Source organism: Lynx rufus, unplaced genomic scaffold, assembly GCF_022079265.1.
Source record: "Lynx rufus isolate CCGP_SWC_20201006 ecotype Redwood Valley unplaced genomic scaffold, mLynRuf1.p SCAF_20, whole genome shotgun sequence".
In the NCBI taxonomy this organism is placed as follows: domain Eukaryota; kingdom Metazoa; phylum Chordata; class Mammalia; order Carnivora; family Felidae; genus Lynx; species Lynx rufus.
This window is the reverse complement of record NW_025814835.1, coordinates 4,665,175-4,689,800: the sequence shown is the minus strand read 5'-3', so window position 1 is coordinate 4,689,800 and position 24,626 is coordinate 4,665,175. Positions and strand designations below refer to the sequence as shown.

The 24,626-nt window shown below is 54.4% G+C and overlaps 1 protein-coding gene across 1 annotated transcript; it reads right to left on the bottom strand.

Annotated features, from left to right (window-relative positions):
- Positions 1 to 572: 572 nt before the first annotated feature.
- Positions 573 to 21,002, bottom strand: DIPK1C (divergent protein kinase domain 1C). Its single transcript, XM_047086140.1, has 4 exons — positions 20,811 to 21,002; positions 10,991 to 11,749; positions 4,145 to 4,309; positions 573 to 1,331 (listed from the first exon to the last, which is right to left on the bottom strand). Exons 1-4 carry the CDS (start codon positions 21,000 to 21,002, stop codon positions 1,113 to 1,115), a joined length of 1,335 nt encoding a protein of 444 aa, XP_046942096.1. The 3' UTR covers positions 573 to 1,112.
- Between the last annotated feature and the right edge of the window lie 3,624 nt (positions 21,003 to 24,626).

The window sequence follows — 24,626 nt, the reverse complement described above, 5'->3', positions numbered from 1 at the left end:
TCAATAGAATTTCCTTTTCCTCTCTCAGCGTCTTTCTTCATTTACCTTTAGGGACACCAGCTGGTCACTTGCAGAGCACCTGCTGTGTCCCAGGTGTCCAGTAGAAAGGAGTTCCCTCCCGGTGGCTGCCTGGCTGGCCCCCCGCGGGTTCACCTGCCTGCCCAGCGAAGGACCACGGTGTGGTTCCCTCCGTCTCTCGTCTCTCAGGAAAGTCTCCCCGGGACTCTGCTGGAGGCACCTGCCAGCGTGCGGCATGGTGCCCGGGCCTCGGCGTTCGTGCCCTTGAGAGCAAGGCGCCTGCCTCTGACCCTGCCCGACGCCGACCGCGGCACTCGCTGTCCCCCACGCTCTCGGGGACAACACGACGCAGTCCAACCAGCCTGCATCTCCCGCGCCAAAGGCAGATGCCCCGCGGCGGGCGGTAACGTGCTCCCTAACACAGGCTCCATAAAATCGACGGGCCCCTCAGGAGGAAAACGGCTATACGCTGTCCTGACACGCCCTCTCCTGACGGATGACGTTTGCGTTACAGATGCAACTTCTGTTTTGATTGTATTTTATTCCAAAACAAAGGCAGCCCTCTTGTCCCAGAGGGGACACCCCTTCCCCTGCCCCGGAGCCTCCCGCGCTCCCTGCTCAAGCTCGTTCAGGCAGGCACGTCCTCACGCACGCGTGCACACACTCACACGAGCACTCCCGTGTGAACACGCACACTGGCTCGTGTGCACGCACGTGCACTTCTTTAAATGCGGGCACGTGTGCAGGCAGGACAGCTCGAAGCCCTGGCTCTCAGGTGAGCACAAGCACGATCCTCAGAGTGGGATTTGTGCTGTTTCCCGGCGAAGAGAGGCCTCCAAGAGGAAACCGCTGTACCTGCCTCCCTCGTGTCACTTTTAAAGGGTGGCAGGTCAGAGGCCAGCGCGGTGGCGAATCAAGCCAGGATGGGACAGAAGGACGCACATGAGGGCAGCTGGCGTGCGGTGGGAAGGGCATCAGCGATTTCACATTTCAGAAGGACCACAGCGACACCTGCGCGTGCACTCATTTGCATAGAGGAAACGTCCCGTCCTTGAACCAACATAGAGGGAAGGGACCCAAGGCCACGGGAGTGGCTACTTCTCTGCCTCCCGCAGTTCCCTCTGTGTGGCTTGAAGGAGGCGCTGAAGCTTCCAGAACACGTCAGGGGCGGCTCCCGGGGCGCTGCCGGAGGTGCCCCGAGGGTCTGCGCATTCCTGGACCGCGTCCCGCAATTGTAGCTGAAGCGGGACGGAGACGGCCGAGGTCCTGAGACTGGAGGAGAACCAGTGGCGGAATATCTTGTCACAGACGACCTGAGGGGCAGGGGACAGAGTGGTTACTGCAGGCTGCGAACCAACCACGGAGGCTCCGCAGGCCCAAACAGACCGTGGCTCCTCCCATACAACCCCACCTGCCGAGGGAGGCGTCTTCCCACACAGACGGTCTGATTCTAAAACTGCCTTCCCTTCTGGAACTTGAACCACTCGGCACCGGGAACAAGGTCCCCCTCCCAGCCTCAACGCAGACGGGGAAGGGTCCCTGTCATCGAGTACACTTCCGAAGACAAAGGGGAGCAGAAAGTCCTGGGCGGCCAGTGCTGCGTAAGGAGCATCCCCTCGGCTGTGTGGCCGCATCGCTGAGGTTGGGCTTTCTCGTGCATATTTGGTCACCATGACAAGCGACGACCCTCGGGTTGTCCCGAGGGTCCAGTGACACGTGGGGAGAAGTAGTCAGCAAACATGATAGACTCACGGAGAAAAGTCTGTACTAGAAGGGACTTTGAATCATTTTACTTCAGAAGCAGAAATGAAAATCAAGCCACCATCCCGTAGGGTATGAAATTCACTGATGCCGGAGATCTCCTCCAACCTTCCACTTACACATGCTCCTGTTTCTAGAGCTTTCACAGGCTCCTCCTGCTGGGAGGGCTCCACCGAGAGGGGCGGGATTAATGTGCTTTATCTTTCCGTATCACACCGTTTGGGACTCATTGAGCAGAGGCCTCAGTGTTGTAGTTCTACTTTTCATAGAAGACACGGAACTTTAACTTCTGAGGAATCTTTTTTTTTAATTTTCTTTATTTTTTTATTGTTTCTTTATTTTATTTATCTTGAGAGAGCATGCAGGGAAGGGGCAGAGAGAGAGGGAGAGAGAGAATCCCAAGTAGGCTCTGTGCTGTCAGCACAGAGTCCCACATGGGGCTCGAACCCATAAACCGTGAGATCATGACCTGAGTCTAAATTGGACGCTTAACCAACTGAGCCACCCAGGTGCCCCAGGAATATTTTTAAAAGCAAATCACCTTATTTCTGTTTTAAATTGAGAATACGTGTGCAAAAATGTTAAATGTTCCCAAGGACAGACCGGTGTGCCTCCTGCGAGTGTCCAACGTTCTGTTCCCAGCTCTGCGAGGGGACCCCTTCCTTCTAGAGAGAGTATGCACACACAAGCTGATACATGCTTTTCCTTTCTGTTCTACTTTGCACGAATGGCAGTATATTACACACCCTCTTCCACACCTTCCACTCCCACCTAACAGAATACCAGGCAGAGCCTTCTAAGGATTTCCTGTTTACTTTAACGGCTGCACCTCAAATGTGTGGATAGATCATAAATTATTTAACTAGTTTCCTACTGATGGAAATGAGATTGTTTACTAATTTTTGCTATTAGAACAAAGTTGCAGTAAATATCTTGCCTGTATGTCATTTTCATTTTGCACCTATGACAATTTCTAGAAATGGAATTTCTGGGCCAAAAGATATGTGTGTTTTTTGTTTTGGTAGATATTGCCAAATTGACCCTGTGGAAGGTTGTGCTGAGATACACTCTCATGGCAATGTGTGATGAGAACGCTGGGCTCCCCCCCCCCAACACGCGTGTTGTCTTTCATATTCGCCAACTGGTGGGTGAAAATGGTGTAATTTGCGTTGTTCCTAGCAGTCAGGGTGATGATGTGACATTGTACTTCCTTTCCAGCGAATGGCCTAGTTGATATCCTCTGCTCACACTTCCATCACGTTGTTGACCTTTTCCATATTAATTTGCAGACACTCTTTATACACTGAGGACATTATCCCCTTGCTTTGGTTGGCTTCCTAGAGAGCAGATTGTGAGATGGAGATCTGCAGGCAGGGATTTACTGAGACGCATTCCTGAGAACCACGGTCCAAGGACCTGAGGGAGGAGGAAAACTGTTCCTTACTGAGGCCGGGACTGGGTTTTGCGTACGGCCCCTCTCCCACTGACCGATCCCTGGATGCTACCCCCGGCATGTGGAGGGGCCATGGCAAAGACTCTGCTGGGCAAGCGCGTTCCCGGGGGACGCTCCCTGGGCCTCGGCAGCAGCCGGCGGATAAGGAACCCTCTGTCCTCTATGCTCCTGGTCTGTACGAGCAATTGCAAATATTTGCCTGTATTTTGGGGGATTTTGTTTTATGTCGTGTTTGCTATGTGGATTTCTTAAAGATAGTTAAATTTCTCCTTCCTGTGGCCTTCTGAGCTCAGAAAGACCTTCTTTACTCTCAGATAATATTTTAAATTCTCCCAGTTTTACTCTGGCACGCTTAGGATTGTATTTTTTATGAGTAAGTACATGAGCCTCTGGAATGGGGTCCGGTGAGGAGTGAAGTAGGAGTTAATGTGGTCCTTTGTTACGCCCCATCACCCAGCTGACCGACACCATTCGCTGCATAACCCAGCTTTCCTTCCGCCGGCCTGAGAGCGACCTTTGCCACTTATGAAACGCCCATGTGTCATTATGTCTATCTCTGAAATTTTAAAAAATTCTATTCTTTTGCTCTGTGTATCAGGGCAGGGATAATTTTTTGAGTAAAACCGCAAGTTAGAAAAGTAATACGTTAGGAGGAAACGGGGAGCTGAATAATGGGCTCCGCTGGCCGCCCCGTCCATCAGACCCCCAAGGGTCATTCGGCCAACAACCCCATGGGACAGACAAGACAAATGACCACCCCAACTCCTGATGTCCCTGTCCCCGCTGAGCACATCAAGCCCAGGTGGCGTGGAAGAGGGGACCTGGGCCATGTGAATGGGGTGCCGTGGCATGGTGGGCAGCGACAGCCAGAGAGGACAATGTCCCCCAGCCCACGCGGTGGCGGCTGCTTACCTGCAGGTTGCTGTTGACTCTTTCTGCTCCACACTTGTGGGCTCGCAGATCACACTTTGAAAAACAGTCAAAGAAATTGCAGTCCTCATCCCCCGTGCAATTCTGCTCGAGAATTTCCCTCATTTTGGGTTCAAAAAAGGCCATGTCCACGTCGATGGCCACCACCTGTAACGAAGCAGCACATGGCCATGACAAGGACTCTTGGGGCCCAGCACGTGGTTGTCACAAGGACTCTTGGGACCCAGAGCATGGCCATCAAAAGGACTCTTGGGGCTGTCACTAGGATGCCGGGGGCCCAGCACATGGCCATCACAAGGACTCTTGGGGTCCAGCACATGGTTGTCACAAGGACTCTTGGGGCCCAGAGCATGGCCATCAAAAGGATTCTTGGGGCCCAGCTCATGGCCATCACAAGGACTCTTGGGGTCCAGCACATGGTTGTCACAAGGACTCATGGGGCTCAGAGCATGGCCATCAAAAGGACTCTTGGGGCCCAGCTCATGGCCATCACAAGGACTCTTGGGGTCCAGCACATGGTTGTCACAAGGACTCTTGGGGCCCAGAGCATGGCTATTATAAGGACTCTTGGGGCCCAGCTCATGGCCATCACAAGGACTCTTGGGGTCCAGCACGTGGTTGTCACAAGGACTCTTGGGGCCCAGAGCATGGCCATCAAAAGGACTCTTGGGGCTGTCACAAGGACTCTTGGGGCCCAGCACATGGCCATCACAAGGACTCTTGGGGTCCAGCACATGGTTGTCACAAGGACTCATGGGGCCCAGAGCATGGCCATCAAAAGGACTCTTGGGGCCCAGCTCATGGTTGTCACAAGGACTCTTGGGGCCCAGAGCATGGCTATTATAAGGACTCTTGGGGCCCAGCTCATGGCCATCACAAGGACTCTTGGGGTCCAGCACGTGGTTGTCACAAGGACTCTTGGGGCCCAGAGCATGGCCATCAAAAGGACTCTTGGGGCCCAGCTCATGGCCATCACAAGGACTCTTGGGGCCCAGCACATGGTTGTCACAAGGACTCTTGGGGCCCAGAGCATGGCCATCAAAAGGACTCTTGGGGCTGTCACTAGGATGCCGGGGGCCCAGCACATGGCCATCACAAGGACTCTTGGGGTCCAGCACATGGTTGTCACAAGGACTCTTGGGGCCCAGAGCATGGCCATCAAAAGGACTCTTGAGGCTGTCACTAGGATGCCGGGGGCCCAGCACATGGCCATCACAAGGACTCTTGGGGTCCAGCACATGGTTGTCACAAGGACTCTTGGGGCCCAGCTCATGGCCATCACAAGGACTCTTGGGGCCCAGCACATGGTTGTCACAAGGACTCTTGGGGTCCAGCACGTGGTTGTCACAAGTACTCTTGGGGCCCAGAGCATGGCTATTATAAGGACTCTTGGGGCCCAGCTCATGGCCATCACAAGGACTCTTGGGGTCCAGCACGTGGTTGTCACAAGTACTCTTGGGGCCCAGCCCATGGCCATCACAAGGACTCTTGGGGTCCAGCACATGGTTGTCACAAGGACTCTTGGGGCCCAGCTCATGGCCATGACAAGGACTCTTGGGGCCCAGCACATGGTTGTCACAAGGACTCTTGGGGCCCAGAGCATGGCTATTATAAGGACTCTTGGGGCCCAGAACATGGCCATCAAAAGGACTCTTGGGGCCCAGCTCATGGCCATCACAAGGACTCTTGGGGTCCAGCACATGGTTGTCACAAGGACTCTTGGGGCCCAGAGCATGGCCATCAAAAGGACTCTTGGGGCTGTCACTAGGATGCCGGGGGCCCAGCACATGGCCATCACAAGGACTCTTGGGGTCCAGCACATGGTTGTCACAAGGACTCTTGGGGCCCAGCTCATGGCCATCACAAGGACTCTTGGGGTCCAGCACATGGTTGTCACAAGGACTCTTGGGGCCCAGGGCATGGCCATCAAAAGGACTCTTGGGGCTGTCACTAGGATGCCGGGGGCCCAGCACATGGCCATCACAAGGACTCTTGGGGTCCAGCACATGGTTGTCACAAGGACTCTTGGGGCCCAGCTCATGGCCATCACAAGGACTCTTGGGGCCCAGCACATGGTTGTCACAAGGACTCTTGGGGTCCAGCACGTGGTTGTCACAAGTACTCTTGGGGCCCAGAGCATGGCTATTATAAGGACTCTTGGGGCCCAGCTCATGGCCATCACAAGGACTCTTGGGGTCCAGCACGTGGTTGTCACAAGTACTCTTGGGGCCTAGCCCATGGCCATCACAAGGACTCTTGGGGTCCAGCACATGGTTGTCACAAGGACTCTTGGGGCCCAGCTCATGGCCATCACAAGGACTCTTGGGGTCCAGCACATGGTTGTCACAAGGACTCTTGGGGCCCAGAGCATGGCCATCAAAAGGACTCTTGGGGCTGTCACAAGGACTCTTGGGGCCCAGCACATGGCCATCACAAGGACTCTTGGGGTCCAGCACATGGTTGTCACAAGGACTCATGGGGCCCAGAGCATGGCCATCAAAAGGATTCTTGGGGCCCAGCTCATGGCCATCACAAGGACTCTTAGGGTCCAGCACGTGGTTGTCACAAGGACTCTTGGGGCCCAGCTCATGGCCATCACAAGGACTCTTGGGGTCCAGCACATGGTTGTCACAAGGACTCTTGGGGCCCAGCTCATGGCCATCACAAGGACTCTTGGGGTCCAGCACATGGTTGTCACAAGGACTCATGGGGCCCAGAGCATGGCCATCAAAAGGACTCTTGGGGCCCAGCTCATGGCCATCACAAGGACTCTTGGGGTCCAGCACGTGGTTGTCACAAGGACTCTTGGGGCCCAGCTCATGGCCATCAAAAGGACTCTTGGGGCTGTCACTAGGATGCCGGGGGCCCAGCACATGGCCATCACAAGTACTCTTGGGGCCCAGCCCATGGCCATCACGAGGACCCCCCGGGGGGCCAACGCAGAGGGAGCCAGTGTGCCTCTGCTCTCTGAGGTGCAGGCTCCTACGGATTGCAGGATTGCAGAACGCTGCCTGCCAGAAAGAGGGGCCCTGGCCAGGCTGGGGGCCGCAGGCTTCACTCACACAAGGGCCCGACATAGACCACATCGCAAGGCTTTCCCTGCCAAAAGGACATTTGCCATCACTCGTGAAAGCCTGACTACAAGTATCGCTTTTCAACTTGAAACATTTTTTCAGCTGTAAAAGTCGAATGTCTGCAATTTCTTAAAAATAAATGAATTCCCCCTCCATTGCTTTATCACTTTTGGTCTCTGACCTTCAAGGGTCAGAATTATGAAAGCCATGAATACAGATAATTTATCCCCATGAATAGAAGCTACAGAAGAAAACTGCCTTCAAGGGGCAGGTCCGTGGGGGTGCCGGTGAATGTGGAGGGCAGGACGTAGGTTGTCTATTTCCGGCGTATGTGTGACCTACGCCAACTGGTTTCCTCCTGACTGGCTGGATCGAAACATGTCTGGGAAAGGCAGTGTGAAAGCTCCTGAATTAGGTTTGATGCCCGTGGACCCTCATCCAACAGCATCAAATACAAAACGCCACTGTCAGCCCGAGAACAGGGTGGAGCCCCCGGAATTTCAGATTTATCTTCCTGGCTTCAAACCAAATAGGCTTCAAAACCAGAAAAAGAAATAACATCTACATGATGCGGATTTTCTTCCACAACCTGAATGTATTAAAAAAAAAAAAAAAAAAAGCTGATCTCAAACTTGATAAAACCTGGAGTCTGCCCAAATCATGCAGTTCATAGCTTCAAGGTGTTAACAAAGAGCTTTTGGAAGATTTGACGAATTCGTTGGAGTCTGCGACATTTCACAAGCCTTCACAGGTCACCCTCCAAATACCAGCCCTTCCTCCGGCCTTTGGTAGCATCTCAAAAGACGCATTGGTTGGGGTTCGTGTCCTCCTCAACTTGGTGGTGTTGGGAGCTACGCTCCCCAGTTTGGGTTTTTGTTTTTCACTCTGGAGTGATGCCAAGAGGCAGTAAACTTTCTTGGCGATGATTCGGTAAAACAGAAGAGGAAAAATACGCTCTTTCAAAATATATGGAGAATAATGAAAATAAAAAATACAGAACTTTTCCCTACTCAAGAGCTTTGCCTAATTACTAATTCAGGCACAGCAAGCAGAAATTATAATTTTACTCAATTTTTCCTGTCTCATTATTTCACTGTGTACCCTAGTTAATACACGAAAATATATATTACGCTGTGCTCACACATCTATCGTCTCGGTAATTTATTATAGGGACTACATGGTCTCTCTTCTTTCTATACTTTCCGACATTCTCCCCGGCTTCCCCTGGGCCCCTACCTGCGATCTCACCTCTTTACAACTTCTCTCTCCCATCTCTGATTGCTCCCTTCTCACCTCGCAGGGAGAGCCAGATTTGGTTTTCAGGGCATAATGGAGAATGGATTATAGCTATTGTGAGCATAACTGTACGCGCCTAGAATAAGAACAGCAACCAAGCCAACAGAGAAACCTGAGTAAGTTTTCTTAACCAGAATCGAGAGAATCATAACATTCTTCCTGCACGGAATTACTTCACTTGCGTCCGGGCATCAGATTAGAAAGGGTTGGGGATTATTTCATTCTCCACTGAAAAGTGTGGCTCTGGGGCAGGAAACGTATCTGTTCGAAAGGAGCATTTGCGGGCAGTGGTTCGGGGGGCACAGAGCGATGGATGGTGTTTCCCAGTTGTTCCTTGGCAACCAGTGGATAAATTCTCAGGATCTGTAAGTGGGGGACCCAGAGAAAGTGAGTGACTGTATGTGTTGGTCACCACGTCCCACCCCCCCAGAGGGTCAGACCCAGCAGGTCTTGGCGGGGGGGGGGGGGGGAGAGGCAGAGAATTCGCATTTCTAACAAGTTCCCTGGTGATGCTGATACTGCTGGGTTTCATTAAAGTTGTAAAATCACAGGGAAAGTTAACTTCTTGAGACTCAGCATGTAAGGAGGTGAATAATGCCAGGGTTAGCCAAACGGGACCCTCTGTCCTTCTTTCCCTTTCTCCCCTGAGCAAGAACTCAGGCAGAGGTGAGGGTCTGTGCACCCCAGCACAGTCCACAGGGCACAGCCTGGGCTTGAAAGTGTCGCCGTTATCTCATCGAACAAATATCTCCTGCCTATTGTGCACAAGATACTGGAAGGCACAACTCTGATGCAGTGCGCAAGCCAGCAACATGCCATGCTTCCCTTTCCCCCGGAGAAGACCCGTCAGCCCTGCCTCCTTCCTACGGCCTTTTCTGGGAACCTAGCCCAGACAGCCTCTCAGTTCCCTCAACTGTTACCGCCCCTGTTGAGTTCCACTCACTGACACTCCACGACACTCACTGGATGAATAAACGGGTGTCAGATGAGATAACTGCCAAAGCCAGGGGTTGTGAGTGGACACCCCACACCTCCTTTCCCAGGGCCTTGGGGTGTCTGCGTTCCCAGGATTTCTCTGGGAAAGAGAACGGCGGTCCTACACGTCTAGTACACAAACCTTCTGCTCACGAACTGGGGAAGCCTTGGCTGGGAGTTCAACTCCAAAAATACCCTGGCAGAGTCCTGGGCTGTCCCTCCCCCTCACAACCACGTCTAGAGGTCTCATGGAGCCCAGGGTATTGCAGACGGACCCTCCAGGAACCTCCCAGAGCCTTCTGGAACCTCTCAGCTCCTTCCCTTCCACACTTTGAGCCACTCCCAGCTCATCAGTCCCTCTGGGGCAGTCAGAGGGACTGCATTAGTTTTGTAGGTTTCAGGCTGTCGTAGGAAGGCACTCCCATGTCACCTGCCACGGAAGCCCTTGGCCGGCAGTAAGAGTACCCTCTCTGCGTCCCTTTCTGTTTTTCACCAGGATGCAGAGCACCGTTCCGCCATGAGCCGGCACGCTCAGCGGCCAGCTCTCTGGTGTGGCTCCCGCGAAGTCGGCCTGGCCGTTCGCTCACCAGCACTGGCAGCGGACAAGCTAACTGACCGCAGCTTGTGGAGGAGGGGGCCCGGGACACGGCCCCCTCCCCAGCGCCCATCCCACACCACACCTACTTCTTGGGAAGTGGTCCCAGCGCTTGCCCGGGCACGGGGCAAGGACGCATCAATCCCACACGCGGGTGTAGCCTAGGTGGGGGGAAGCGGGAGGGGATTATCTTCTCGTGAAACACCGAGTCCCTCCTGCCATTGCTTCTCCAGCACCTTGAATTCCATGAACGCCTGCATTGCCCAGAGCGGGAAACGGACTTCACCTGCTGCAACAGAGCAGCACAGAGCCAGATGCTTCCCCCCGGCAGGATTTTCCCTCATAGGAGCCGCCAAAACTCCACTTGTCCCTCTAGAAGCCCTGCCCATGGAAGGGAGACTAGCTAGGACCTCTCCAGGAAGAAAGGCCCAGAAAACGTCTCCCGTTATCTCAGAGCATGGGCAGGCAGAAAGCGGCAGCCCCAACTGGCTGTTGTACCAAAGCTCCCAAAAGCCACCTTGTCATCCTCGGTGGCTCCTGCTCTCCTGAAGACTGTTTCCTGACTCAGCGAGAGCTCGCTTTCGAATTAGTCTACGATGCGGCGAAGCTGCTTTGGAGAAGCCAGAACGGACGCACCTTCCCCTGCCGGGCCCTCCGCCCCCTACCAGGCGCCTTTCCTTCTAGTTCCCGTTCCTGGAGGACGGGGGTGCAAGGTGCACGCGTTGTTAAAATTCTCTCATTAACACCCCAAAAGGAGGTGGCGTGGCAGGTCTGGCTTGTCCAGGCTAGAAGGTTCCAGAAGCTTCCAGGGGTCCCCCGTGACTTCCGAAACCTCTCCTAGATTCTCGGTCCTCCACATGACACACACCCCCTCCCCGAGCCACTCACCGTGAAGTCACTCCTGATGGCAAAGTTTTCGGGCTTGATGTCGCAGAGGTGGAGGCGGTGGGAGAAGTCGTCGTCGAAATGGCTCACCATGTCCAGGAAGCTGAGCGCCATGTCGCTGATGGCCTTGGCCTGGCCCCGGCCGCCCCGGGGGGCGCCTGCGGCCCCGTCCAGGGGGAAGAGGGCCCTGTGGCGGGGGCTGCCCGCGGCCAGGTACTCCACCGCGTAGAAGTGGCCGCAGGAGCCCAGCACGGGCGGGGCGTGCCGGCTCAGGTCCTGCAGCAGGCTGAACAGGACGAACTCCTCCTGCTGGACCAGGGACCACAGGGTGGCCAGCTGGCCCAGCCGGCGACGGCCGCGCCTCCGGGGCCACAGCGGCCCCAGGCTGCCGTTGGGCAGCTCCAGGCCCAGGGCGTTCCTGACCTCACCGGCCACCACCAGCAGCAGCTCGGCCTCCGGGAAGTCCTGGCCGCCGTCCTCGGCCGCGTCGTCCGGCAGGCTGAGCGGCTGGAAGCTGGAGAAGGCCTCCTCCTTGGACTTGAGGACGACGGGCCGGCCGCGCCAGTCGGCCTGCAGCACCTTCTTGCCTCTCTCGTAGTACAGACAGCGCTGGTAGCTCAGTGTCCCCGCCACGCACAGGTCCTCGCAGAGGTCCCCCACCAGCACCCCGCCCCGGTACTCCTGGCACTGGAAGGAAGGGGACAGTCGGTCACGGGGCGGGCAGGGGGAGCAACGAGGCCCGGCCCCGCGCTCAGGGCGCTTCTAGTCAGCTGTTGAGGGAAACCTGTCAGGTGTGAGCCACGCGGGCTATTTGGGTCCCTGAGTTAAGGAAGCGAGGGAGTTAAAGGAGCCGCTCGTATTTGTCACGTGATTCAACCAGGCCCAGGCCTCGAGAGTCAGGACAGCGGAGGTGAGAAGCAGGCCTCCCCCATCCAGCCCCGTGATGCTGGGAAAAGCCTTTCGCCTGCTGGCTCTCGCTTCCCTGAACTGTGCCAGACCCTGGCCACATATCTGGGCTGCCCCGGGGAACTCTGACCTCCTCCGCCATCAGAGAATGGCAGAGTCAGAGCCCAGAAGGCGGGTCCCCGGCGAGCCTCACCTGGTACCCAGGGCCGGCCACAGGAAGGACCTCTCCTGCAGGCGTGTTCCCTCAGCCTGCTGTTTCTGACACCAAGGAGGGTGGCCTATAGGGCCGGCAGCTCTGGAAGGATTACAGGGGTGCGGAGGAGAACCCACCACAGGAAGCGGGAGTTGGAAGGGGCCTCGTGGATGATGGTGTCAGCACAACCGGAGAGGACAGGCACCGGGGACACAGGAGCTGCTTGGGATACATTCTAGAAGTGTCGGGTATGTTTGGTTCCTGGCGGTGGTGAGTCCGGGAGCCCTCAGATGGGCGTTTCTCCTAAAGTCGAGCAGCTCTGAGGATGGGTTCCACACGAGGGGACCCGGTGACCCCACCACCACATTACAAACATCCCTCAGAAGACGGTCCCGTGGGCCCTGGCCGGTGGTCCCGCTGGGACGAGGTAGAAGGGGGAGGACAGAGCTGGTGCGGAACAGAGTAAAATGAAGGACCGTTTCTCGGTTCCCTTCTTTGTTTTATCTTTCAGGAAACCTACAGGCCTAGACACTTTATTAGGAGCTGAGCCTACGTTCTAACTCCACCTGCTCTCCCCCACCCCCTCCAGATGCATCCTCCCTCCACGTGGGCACACGCAGGCCTCACCTGCTGCACCTTAAGCAAAGGGGCCACCCAGTCCTCATCAGGTGATGAGACAAGGGCAGGACCACCACGTCACCTTCTTCACTCTGTCTCCTGCACGACCAAGTGCCCAGAGTGACAAGCTGGAGCTCAGCACGGTGCAGCTCAGCCACGCCCGGCTGTGCCACGGCATCCCTGGTGGCTGCCCCACCGCCCTGAGCCTCGTCTCCCCTCCCTGCATCTCACCGGTCTGCCCCCCTTGGTCGGTTTTCGGGCAGACTGTGAGAAGAGTGTGTGGAAACCATTCATTCGTTCAAGTGCAAGACATCACGAGATGCCCTTGAACGGTGGCCGGGTACCTAATTCCAGGCCCTTCAGAGGCTGTGGTCGTCCACGCTCTCGGCTTTGTACTGTAAGTGGCTCAAAGTCAATGTACTTCCAATGCCTGGATGTGTGAACAATTCCAAAATGCAAAAAACCCTGAAAAGACAACCTTTTCGTGACTCTCTGAGCCTCACGTGGAATCAAAACCCAGCTGAATAGTTTGTGAGGCTGTTAGTCTGCAGGTCTTTGACTTGGTGAGAATTTGCATAGATTGTGCTGCAGAATTATTAATTTGTTTGACTACTGGTTCCGCTTCATATCCAAAATATAAGGTATATGCCCCATATTATCCTTTCAATGCCCCCAAAAGTGTGAATTTGAAAACATATGCCTGGCCCCAAAGCGTGAGAAAAAGGATTGGGGACCTTCATAAATACTCTAGTTTAATTGTTCAAAGCATGCATTACCAAAATGCTTATTAAAAAGAAATATTCTGGGGTGCCTGGGTGGCTCAAGTCGGCTAAATGTCCAACTTTGGCTCAGGTCATGATCTCATGGTTTGTGAGTTCGAGCCACATGTTGGGCTCTATGCTGACAGCTCAGAGCCTGGAGCCTGCTTCGGATTCTGTGTCTTCCTCTCTGTGCCCCTCCCCTGCTTGCTCTCTCTCTCTCTCTCTCTCTCTCTTACTCTCAAAAGTAAATAAAATATTTTTAAAAATTAAAAAAAGAAAGAAACATTCTGAGATGCTTAGTGGCTCAGTTGTTAAGCGTCTGACTTCGCCCCAGGTCATGATCTCATGGCCTGTGAGTTTGAGCCCTGCCTTGGGCTCTGTGCTGACAGCTCGGAGCCTGGAGCCTGCTTCGGATTCTGTCTCCCTCTCTCTGCCCCTCCCCCGCGCACACTCTGCCTCTCTCACTCTCTCAAAAATAAACATTAAAAAAATTAAAAGAAAAAAAAGAAATATTCCCAGTTCCTGAAAGAAGTAAGTGGATTTTCGGGACCGTTTCGGGAAGTACCAGGACAAGAGCTTGGAAGACCCAGGCCACGCCATGTGACTTGACCCTGGGAGTCTCCTGGGAGCCCTTTCTGCCTTTGTGGCCTTTCCATCTCCGTGTATCATGCTGGGCGGTGGATGTGTCACACTTGCCAAACGCTAGGATTCAAGCAACGGAGTCCTGTGCCGGTCGTGAATCTGACCCCAGAGCCTGGGGATGCCCTCCCGTTGCTGGGGCAGCCTTTTTGTCTCTGGAAAACAGACACCTGTAATGAAGCTGCGTTAACAAACACCCGCACCACTGTTTCAAGCACACTCCATGCTGCAGTCACCTTTAACGTATTTAACGTTAACACAACGTTGGCAAAATGCCATCCTTCTAATTCCAAGGCTTGGGGTCAAGAACTGAGTGTTGAAAGCAGCAGGACCCTCTGAGTCACTCACTGTCTGCTTAGAATTGCTTCCATATCACCCCTGGTAAGAAAGCTGACTCAGGCTCCCCTGGGACCTTTCAGGCTCCCGTGGAGGAGAGGTGGGGATGAAAGGGTTAAGTGGTCTAGCCGACCAGGAGCAGAAAGGTTATGAAGGATGGAAATACCGTGGGGCATTCATCTGACTTGTAGTTGTTCTCCTACTCTCTCCGGAATTTACAGAGTTTCACATTTCTTCAGTAAACCTGATCAGAAAATAAAAACTTTTTTTGATTTCCTTATAAAGCCCTCAAATTCCTCTTTAAGTATGATTTCCAAAGTTATTGGATTAAATTCCAGAACGCTTTTAGAGTGCTGTCACATTTGTAACTTGATCAAAAGTGCTTTTGTATGAAGTACAGAGCAGATAAAGAGCAGGTGACGGCACCTGTCCGGTGGGAGGAGGGGAGTCCTGGGCTGATAGAAGGGAGGAGTTGGACAGAGTCCACTGGACGGTGGGTGGGGAGTGCGGAGGGCGTCAGCTACGATGGCCCGGGGCTTTACTTTCATCCAGAACTGCTCCTGGCCAGGAGAGACACCTGTGGGCCAGGAAGACCGCTCCAATCCTCTGAGGCTGTCAACGGCCACGGGCAAGGGCTTGCTGCTTCAGCCACCCCCAGCCAGCTCCAAATGAACCATGCCACTCTCTCTCCCAACTTAACCCAGCCGACCATGATCTGAGCCACTATCCACTACAGGTACCAGGCTCAGGAGTTCCCAGAACAGCGGTGGCTGCCTTCCAAACTCATAAATGACAGCAGAGTATGACCTGTGCAGGATAGGTGCGCAGCCAGGCTTGGCTCCGGGCGGACTGGGTTTGTCTGTCTCCCAGCTCGGCGCCCCCAGCAGCTGTGGCTAGTTTCCAGGTCTGTAGCATGGGGAGCTAATACGGTGTCACAGGAGACCTGCGAAGGTCAGCCAAGGTCACAGGTGCAGAGGACCTGGTCATCTCAGTGATGACCTCCCTCTCCAGCCCTGGTCATTAGACGGCCGGAGGTGGGGGAGGCTTCTTCTTGGAGAGAGGCTCCTGAGTTCAGTGTTGAAAGCCAAACGGCAGGTGCGCCTAGCAGACGAGGAGACAGAGGGCAGCTCCTTTGCCGGGAACAGCCTGTGCAAAGAGCCGGAGTTGCAAAGTGGCCTGGTATGTTCAGAGAACCAGATCCGGGTCAGCAGTGTGGGAGGCAAAGTTAGTGCCAGCACCTGTGTATGATCGAGGGGGCTGGCCTATGAAAAAATGCCACGTCTCTGCCACACAAAACTGCTTCTGGCCCCCAAGTGCCAGATCAACCTTCCCGGGGAGACAGCCCCCCTGCCCCTAGGGGTCCTCACCTCTGTCCTCTGCCCCCAGCTCTCCATCCACCACACTCACCTGCGATATCCTCTCCCCCCCCCCCCCCCGCTCCCCACCGCACAGTGTCGTCTACAAAACTGCCCTGCACAGATGAAATCGAGTTCAACTCAAATGAGAGTCTCTACGGCGTTGCCCCTACAAATCTGGTCGGCGATTCCAAACAGGAGTCGCAAGACATTTTGAACAACGGAATAATCATCGAATTGGGGGTAGAGCCCATCTGTTTTGGAGGGGAACATTAATTACTATGGGCTGTTTTCTGAAGCTTAACACGTTGGGGCGTAAGTGTGCCTCCTGCGCGGCTGGCAGCTTGCGGGGAGGCAGTGTCGGCCATCGCAAAGGCCGGGAAGTGGAACGGGGTGCCCCGAATCCCAGGGGGGCCTGCCAGCTGGCGTAGGTGAGGCCTCAGATCTGTGCCCTACCTTCTGGTGCCCCCGTCACCCAGCTCGTCCTAGGAGAGAATTTGCTTTACAACAGGGTACACACAGCGTGGGTAGTCAGAGCTACTCTTTGTCACCACCCTGTCGGAGGATGTACGTTTGCCACTTCCGTTCCCACTCTCTTACACACAGTGTGAAATTCATCCACTGTGGCTGTGCTGGTTCCAGTGATGGAGTGGTCTGCAGGATCTTTTTGCATGTCTGAGCCTCCTAAACACAGAGACAGAACTAATCTCCTATTTGAAAAACAACGAATTTAGCGGGGCGCCTGGGGGGCTCAGTCGGTTGAGCTTCCAACTCTTGGCTTACGCTCAGGTCGTGATCTCAGGGTTCAGGGGTTTGAACCCCATGTCGGGCTCTTGGCTGACAGTGTGGAGCCTGCTTGGGATTCTCCCTCTCCTCTCTGTCTCTCTCTCTGCCCCTCCCCTGCTCTCTCTCTCTCTTTCTCTCAAAAATAAACCAGCACTTAAAAAAAATAAACAAAAAATAAAAAACAGTGAACTTAAGTACAAACTACAAGTTTACAAGCTAATTAAAAATTGTCATCATGTTAGAGACAATAGTGAAATTACTTTATGTGCCACATGTCTTATTGAAGTAGCTATTTTTGAGCTCAAAAAAAAACCAGTTTATTCACTTCAACTCAATTTTTAAAATCACTTTTCTCTGCATGTGAAGGGGTGTTGCCAGCGTGGAGACAGGTACAACCCTGTGCCCAAATGAGTGCACGTATAAAATCCACAGGTATCATATTGAAAAAAAAATTAATAAACTCTCCTTGTAGTTGACTGGCATTTTGTGATTATCTGAGCTCACAGTGGGTTGGCATTTCTAGACTACGTGCGTGCATACAAATGCACACTGCCAGAATTCTCAGGTCTGGTAGGAAGCGTCTCAGAGGCTGTCGGTTAGGATCTCTCCAGCGTGTATCATGGTTCTCAGGCAAAAACAAAACCTGTCCACTCTAGTCTGGGAAACTGCTGACAGGGTCCCGGAGGTCATGCCTAAGGGCTGGGTTTTCTTTTGTGTATCTGTTCTTGTTTTCGAGGAGCATTAAGTCTCTATGTGGTTAGCAACATATCCCACCATAGAATTCCTCACCTGAGCAGTTATCTGTGCATTGCAAAATCTCAGAACACTGAGCCAGTTCACCCTCCAGCCCTTCTTGGCCCCTGGATATGCCTTAGAAGATACATATCACAAACATGGCCAAAGCACTCAGAAAAATAGAGTCCTTCTCTCCTGTAAAATCTTTCCGGATGCTGTAGTCCCACTGGGGTCATGGGGTTTCTACCACAGCAAAGAAAGATAAGCCTGCCCTATGAAGAAGCAATCTCTACTGCAGGCAACTAAATTCATCACTGGGGAACCACCTCTTGGGCTGGAGTTTCCACTACCAAAGCGTACAGGGTTACACACAGGGCTCTGTGACGCAGTGCGCCATCAGGATACTCTACCTCTGTGGGGCGCCGTTTCCCATCTCTGAAATGAGGACAGTAAAAGCCCATACCCCCCAGGGGTTGTGGAGGCGGACAGAATGAAATAATACAGGGAAAACTACTTTGCACAGGGCCTTCCCGGAGTCAGCCCAGCGGGCACCTGCAACATCTCTCTGGGCCGTGTGAAGCGCTCTGCAAGCAGAACGGGGGAGCCGGGGTTGTAAATAATCAGACACAGCATAAGGCTCACCAGCCTGGGGTGGCCCCTGTCACAGCTCGCCGGAAAAGAAGGGCTCTAGAAACCTCACGGAGAAGTGGAAGGGGGCTTACGGATGTCTTGATTATGAGATGTGCTGGAAAGCCACGGCGCAGAGGAGCGCAGCAGTCTGACTCAAAAAATGCAAAGCTAGGAGACGGAGGGCTCGACTCCTTGGAGAAATGCCAGCGGGCTCTTCCAGCCCTCCCCTCGTCCAGGGCCATGGAGCGCACTGGGCTCCCTCAGCAGGCGGGGTACCTCTCGGGGGTGCCAGCAGGCCCCACTCCCAGCCACTGGAGCTCTGCACCTTTGTCTACAGACTCCCCCGCAGGCCGGCAATGGCACCTGTCATGCCGGAGGCCTGGGACACCAGCAGGCACTCACCATCTCTGCCAGGGAGGGAGGGGGCTCCCTGTGGCTCCCCCTGAGCTTGGTATTCAGAGGGAAAGCTAATGAGGGCCTGGAGAGCAGTCAGAAAAATAACAGCCAGTTTTCTTATGAAGGACAAAAGCCAGGCAGGATGCATTGAAAGTGCCTGGGAGCCAGGAGACAGAGGGCCGATTCAGCTGGAGTCCTGGGAGGCCACAGTGCCGGCCTCTGCCCGGCAGCCAGGGCCCAGCGGAGTCTGCGGTGCGGGCCCCGCCGTGCTGTTCCAACCCTGCTCTCGTTCAGAGTGTCCTGGGGAGCTGGGAACCAGCGTGCTGAGGGGGGCTGACATGAGCACATCCAGAATGGAGAGGGTAGAAGGCGAGGAGGCAGGGAGAGAGGCAGAGAAGGCCAAGCCCCGAGCGCGTGTAAGAAATAATGGCCTTGAGTAGGGCGGCCAGGGGACGCGCCCCAAAAACTCAGTTCATTGAGACAAGGTCAGACGAACTTCAGGGAGACAGACAGAGGCGGCATTTCGATTCGTTCCTTTGGCAACAGGCAGGATTGAGAGGCTTCGGGAGCAGGATCTATCTGTCCAGCTTCGTGTTGACTAAAAGTGAGCCCAGATGGCTGCTACTGGAGACATAGCGGTAGAGCCTCTAACCAGAATCGGTTTTAATTTATGGGCTGGAATGCTGGGAAAGTTATGATTAGCTCAATTATATTAGGCCATATAATTTCCATTAGTCCTTTTCCCACTTGACCAAAGACAACTACATGAAAATAGCATTTTTATTTTAATGTAGAAGATTACTGTATTATTCTTGTGAATAGCTATTCCATCCTGGCTACACTATTTTTGTTCATTAAAAGTAGTCAGTCGATGGGGCGCCTGGGTGGCGCAGTCGGTTAAGCGTCCGACTTCAGCCAGGTCACGATCTCGCGGTCCGTGAGTTCGAGCCCCGCGTCGGGCTCTGGGCTGATGGCTCAGAGCCTGGAGCCTGTTTCCGATTCTGTGTCTCCCTCTCTCTCTGCCCCTCCCCCGTTCATGCTCTGTCTCTCTCTGTCCCAAAAATAAATAAACGTTGAAAAAAAAAAAAAAAGTAGTCAGTCGCCCTAAAAACAGCGGCGGGGCGGGGTGGGGGGGGTGAGAAGCCTTTATAAGTGAAAGGAGTTTTTATATAGGTCACTGAGAAACTCAATGATTTGTTACCAAGTTACAGAAAACTTGATAGAACTTCAGCGTCACGGTGCATACATGCCTGGTAATGGATGGATGATTGATACACAGGATGCAGGGAATCCGTGGTGAGGGTCTTACTTGCATTATTATGAGTTCATGATGACACATGTCAGATTCCATTAGAGAATACGATTTCTGTTCATTTGTATGTTTCACTCACTTTAATTTTTCCAATCTCACTTAAGAATTTTTTAAACCTTTAGGCTCTGAAGTTTTGAAAACCTACACTCTCAAAACACCCACTCATATGTCAGCAATCGGTCTGTAAACTTCCCATGCGTTTTTTTTTTTTCTTCCCCTTCGGGATTTCTTAGAAAATAATTTTTCACAGCAAATGCTTCTATGGTCACTGTTTTAGGAAGCGGACAACCGCTTAAAAAACCAACGGAACAGTAGTTGCCAGTGTCTTGGCCTTTTTGGCTTTCCTTGCGGGGATTCCTACCTTTCCTCAAGTCGCCCCATGCGCATAATCTTCCCCACCAAACCGAGACTGAGCAGCACCCAACGTTTGGACTCAGCGAAAAGAGCATCTGGGACCCAGTGCGCCAGGCAGCCTGCAAGCCGACGCTGTGTCTCTGACCGCCCGGCCCGCCTAGGGCCCCTCAGGCCCACCCCTCTTGGAGGAGACTGCGGTCTCGACCCCCGGGACCCCGGTCTGCCGGGGTCCCCTGGCCTGAGCGCGCTCCGCCGGGGGTCCCACAAGCCGCGCAGGGGAGAGCCGCGGCTTTGGGGCGCCGGGAGACAGGGGCCCTACCAGCCGCCTGCACTGGGCTCGGGAGGGACCCCCAGGTTGGAATCCCAGAACAGCCGCTGGGCGAGGCAAGCAGACCCGAGAGGCAGAGGCGTGGTCCCCGCCGCCGGCCCGCGCCCTCGCCAGCGCCCCGAGCCCGGCCGCACCACAGCGGACGCGGGCGGCGAGGCGCGGCCGGAGACTCAGAGCCGACCTGCAAACTTTCCGAGCGCGGGCTCGGGGGCGGCAGGGCAGCAGCTGGGCAGGAAGACTCTCGGGACAAAGGACCAATTTTGGCGACAAGGGAGAGACACCTCCGCGCGCCCGCAGAGGACTCCGGAGCGGAGAGACCGGGTTGTCCGCATGCATCGGGCACTCCCTCCACCCCCCCCCCCACACACACCGTGGGTGCCGCGGCCGCGCCCGGCTCCCGGGGCCCCCCGGAGGGTGTCCCGCCCCGTGCCCCCGGGGAGCGCGGCGCGGGCTCGGTGCGGCGGCGGGACCTACCAGAGCGGCCAGGATGCGCCGGCTCTTCTCGTCGGTGCAGCGCTCGGAGAGGACGCCCGGGTGCGCGCGGAGCAGCAGCGCGGCCGCCAGCACCCAGCCCGCGGTCCACGCAGCGCAGGCCAGCAGCGCGCCCCGCCCGCACCGCCCGCACCGCCCGCGCCGCCCGCGCCGCCCCGGCCCGCTCCGCGCCATGACCCGCAGCCCGCGCCCCGCGCTCTCCCCGCGGCTCCGCCGCTCGGCCCGGCTCGGCGGGGGAGGGGGCGCGGGGGAGAGGCAGCGCGAGGGGAGGGGGAGGCCCGGCGGCCCGGCCCGGCCCGGGGGTGGCGGTGGGGGGTGGAGTGTCCGCCGGCCCCCGCCTGCGCGCCACCCGCGCGCCGGGCGAAGGGGGCGTCCGCTCGCCGCTCCCGGGGTCTGCGCGCTGCGCGCCCTGCTCCGCCCGCCACACCCTGCCACCTTTTCCACTTTTTTTTTTTTTTGCACCTTTTCCCCAAGAAGACCAGTTCCCCTGTGAAACAGAATCCGCAGAACCCGCGTGGATTCAAACACACACACACACCGGATCAGGCTCCTAGTTCCTCCGTTAACACATCTTTAATTCAGACAAGATCTCCCCTCTTCTTCTCGGGGTGGCTGCTCGGTGCCCCGCACCTTATCTTTCTACAGACCACCCCCCCCCCCGCCACGGTCCCTGGTTGCTCTTGGCTGCAGCTCTGTCCCCCCACCCCAACCCCGCATTTACCACTCGGCTACATTCCTCTCTCCCCTGAATCTGCCCCAACTTGGGTTTCCTACGTTGCCTCCCGGGGTGAGCCCCCGTCGGGGGTCTGGGACCTTCGGGACGTCTTGGCGACCCCCGCCCGCGCGCCTTTCCCAAGGAGCCAACTGCACCCCACCGCTGTGGCCCAGGATGCCGAAACACGCCCGAGTGTGCTTTCCAGGGATAAAGAGCGCCACACTCTTTAAACGCTTACCCCTTGGCCAGGAGACAGTGTTCCCTAAATGCGTCTAAATCCGTATTTATGTATGTTTGTAACATCATCTGGGGAGCACGCCTCCACATTCAAATCCCAGTCGTTATATCAAATAGGGGGCGCCCTGGCCAACAGAGCTGCCTCCGGTTCTTGCCAGCCCTCTCCACCCCTCCCTGCGCGGCTGCTCCTCCTTCCCTAAAAGCCTTGCTCCCCCAAGAAGAGAGGCCCAGGTGGGTGTCCCAGGAGGTGACCTGTCACAGCTGACGGCCTCCGAAGGCTGCCGGCCCCAGGAATGCCCCTCTCTTGCATTCACTTTAAAAAGTTTGTTCCCCGGTGTCCTGGGCCAGCCCAGGGCGGATCACTCTCCTGCCTGCTCTGTGCCTCAATGTCCATTCCTGAGTGTAGGAAAAACAGGAACTACGCCGGCCCTGGTAAAGCCCGCTCTGATTATCCCTGGGGAACTGGCTTCTTAACCTTGCCTATTCTGCCACTCACCCATTTAACCTTCATGGCTCCGAGGGTAGGAGTCTCTAGAAATTGCGAAACATCAAATTAACAAATACCACCAAAGGAGCCCTTTGGGTACAGGGCAAATATTCCTTAATGCAGCAGACGCTGGGATCTGGGAATCCATCGCTCCCCAGCAGTGCTGGGGTTCCTTCTGTATGGCCAGTACCCCCATTTCTGTCCTACTCCCAAACAGAGTAGGGCACACCCAAACAGAAGCAATGCTGCGAATGTTCTGCTAAACTGGCCGTATCAGAATTTGGTTGTCTCATTTCAAAATAGCTGTGGAGCCCAGAAGACATCCCAGAATATTGCTTCAAAATCCTGACTTGATGGTGTAAAGCTCATTCCTTTTCCCAAGAATTTGGGAGCCGGGGCTGGAATAGGAAGAAGAAATGAGGTAAAGACACGTGAGCACTTACCCTTTACGACGTATGAATAAAAATCACAGACAGGAAGCAGAACTTGCAAATAGGATCTGCAGGGCAGCTTCTACTTCTCGGTAAGTTTTTAAAAATGTCAGTCACACTTCTTTTGGCATTTTATAAAGAAAAAAAACACAGGAACAAAATTATAACCCCACAATAAAGAGATCCTTTACATATTCAGCATTGTTTTAACACAAAAATTACAGTACTCTCTAGACCAAAATAAAATCCTCAGAATGCAGGACCTATGCGGGCTGCTATCCTGCTGGGCAGTTTGCACACTGCACAAAGCCAAGGGAGAGGTGGATGGGACTGAAGTCCACCAGAGCTCAGCTCACCAAACCCTTTCCCTAGGGGGCCCCATGGAGGGGGCTTTTTTGAATCACCTGTCCCAAGGGGGCTTTTTTGGGTAGTCACATGAAGGTCGCTTCCAGGCCAGCTGTGCCCTTGAGACTGAAGGTATTCCCCCTAGAGCTGCAAACAAACAAGTAATGGCATTAACAACAGAATGTGAAGCTTTGGCTTTATGAACAAAGAAAAACAAGTTGGGTCTCATCTCCCAGGAGCCCTGCCTGCTACACATTGGTGCTCTTGCAATCGTGCTTCGTGATTCAGGATGACCGACAGCCTTCGGGGGCGGGGGAGGGGGTGGCCAGGGGTCTGCGGGTCAGGAGTAGGGCAACAGGCAGAGCTGGGGAGTGGCTTGGCCCAGTGCCTGCTTCCCATCAGGTTGATTTGAATAGGCTTTGACTCCTTAGGAAAATGGTATGAAACCCAAGAACTCCTTCCCCCTGCTCCCTTAGCCAAACTATGAAAACGAGTCCTCATATTAGAAACGGCCAGGCACAGAGGCTCCCCCAATACTGCTGCAGTCATGCAGAAATCCACAAGGCGGTTTTCCTCTGTCTTGAAGGAGATGGATATTTTGCTCTGCATACCACCCAGGCGAAAGTCCGCAAGCAGAAGGAAGGCCCCCGTGTTCCCGAGTCCAGGACCCGTGTCCTGTGCCCAGACCTCCAGGACCCTCCACAACAGAGTGGAGGAAACACACTATGTGAACAGGCTTTGCTTGCTTTATCGAGCACTTAGACTGGCCTGTATTTATTCATTTATTTCTTCCATCGGACTAGAGGCTACTTGAGGCTAGGCACTGTCTTATTTTATGTTGTAACCCCAGCACCTGATTATTATTATTATTATTGCACCTGCAATCTGGTCCCTGATGTAAAGAGGTATCTGCTGAAGAAATGAGTGGAATAGGCAATTCTAGCATTTCCCCTGAAAGGGTAGAAAACGTTGAGCACCCTGTGGAATTTTTCTTGAGAAAGTGCTTTTCACACATAAATATTTCTTTCTGATTTCCTGAGGCTAAATTGAGCAATCCAGACACATCACAGGGTTAGGAATATGTTTGAACATATCCTTTGGGTTCTGAACTCCTCTATTGACAGTTGAACTTGTCACTGAGAAGAGCGTGCACGTTTTGCTTTTAGGTCATTGCTAGAAAAAAAGGTAAAGTTCTGCAGTGTTCTGACTCTGATTATACTAGATAAATAGGTTTATGAGTGCATGACTCTGCTTCTTTCCACATACATTGAGCTTATAAAAATATCTTTCTTCCTAAAAGGGCTTGGGTAACAACAGCTATGCCTGTTTTTGTATAGTTCTTGATACATTCACAGGCATTAGCTCGTGTGATTCTCTGAGCGACCCGGCAGGGTGGACTGAGTGAATGCCACTATTTAAGATCTCACAGAAGAGGGCATGACCTGTTTTATAGGATCTGCTAGTGGCAGTGGCTGTGCTAGAGGCCCACACACCTGCTTCTGGGTGTGACCTTCTAATTCCTGTTTCGAATCTGGCGTAGCACTCTCCAGAAGTGAGAGTGCAAAAGGGTCTATACCTGTCAC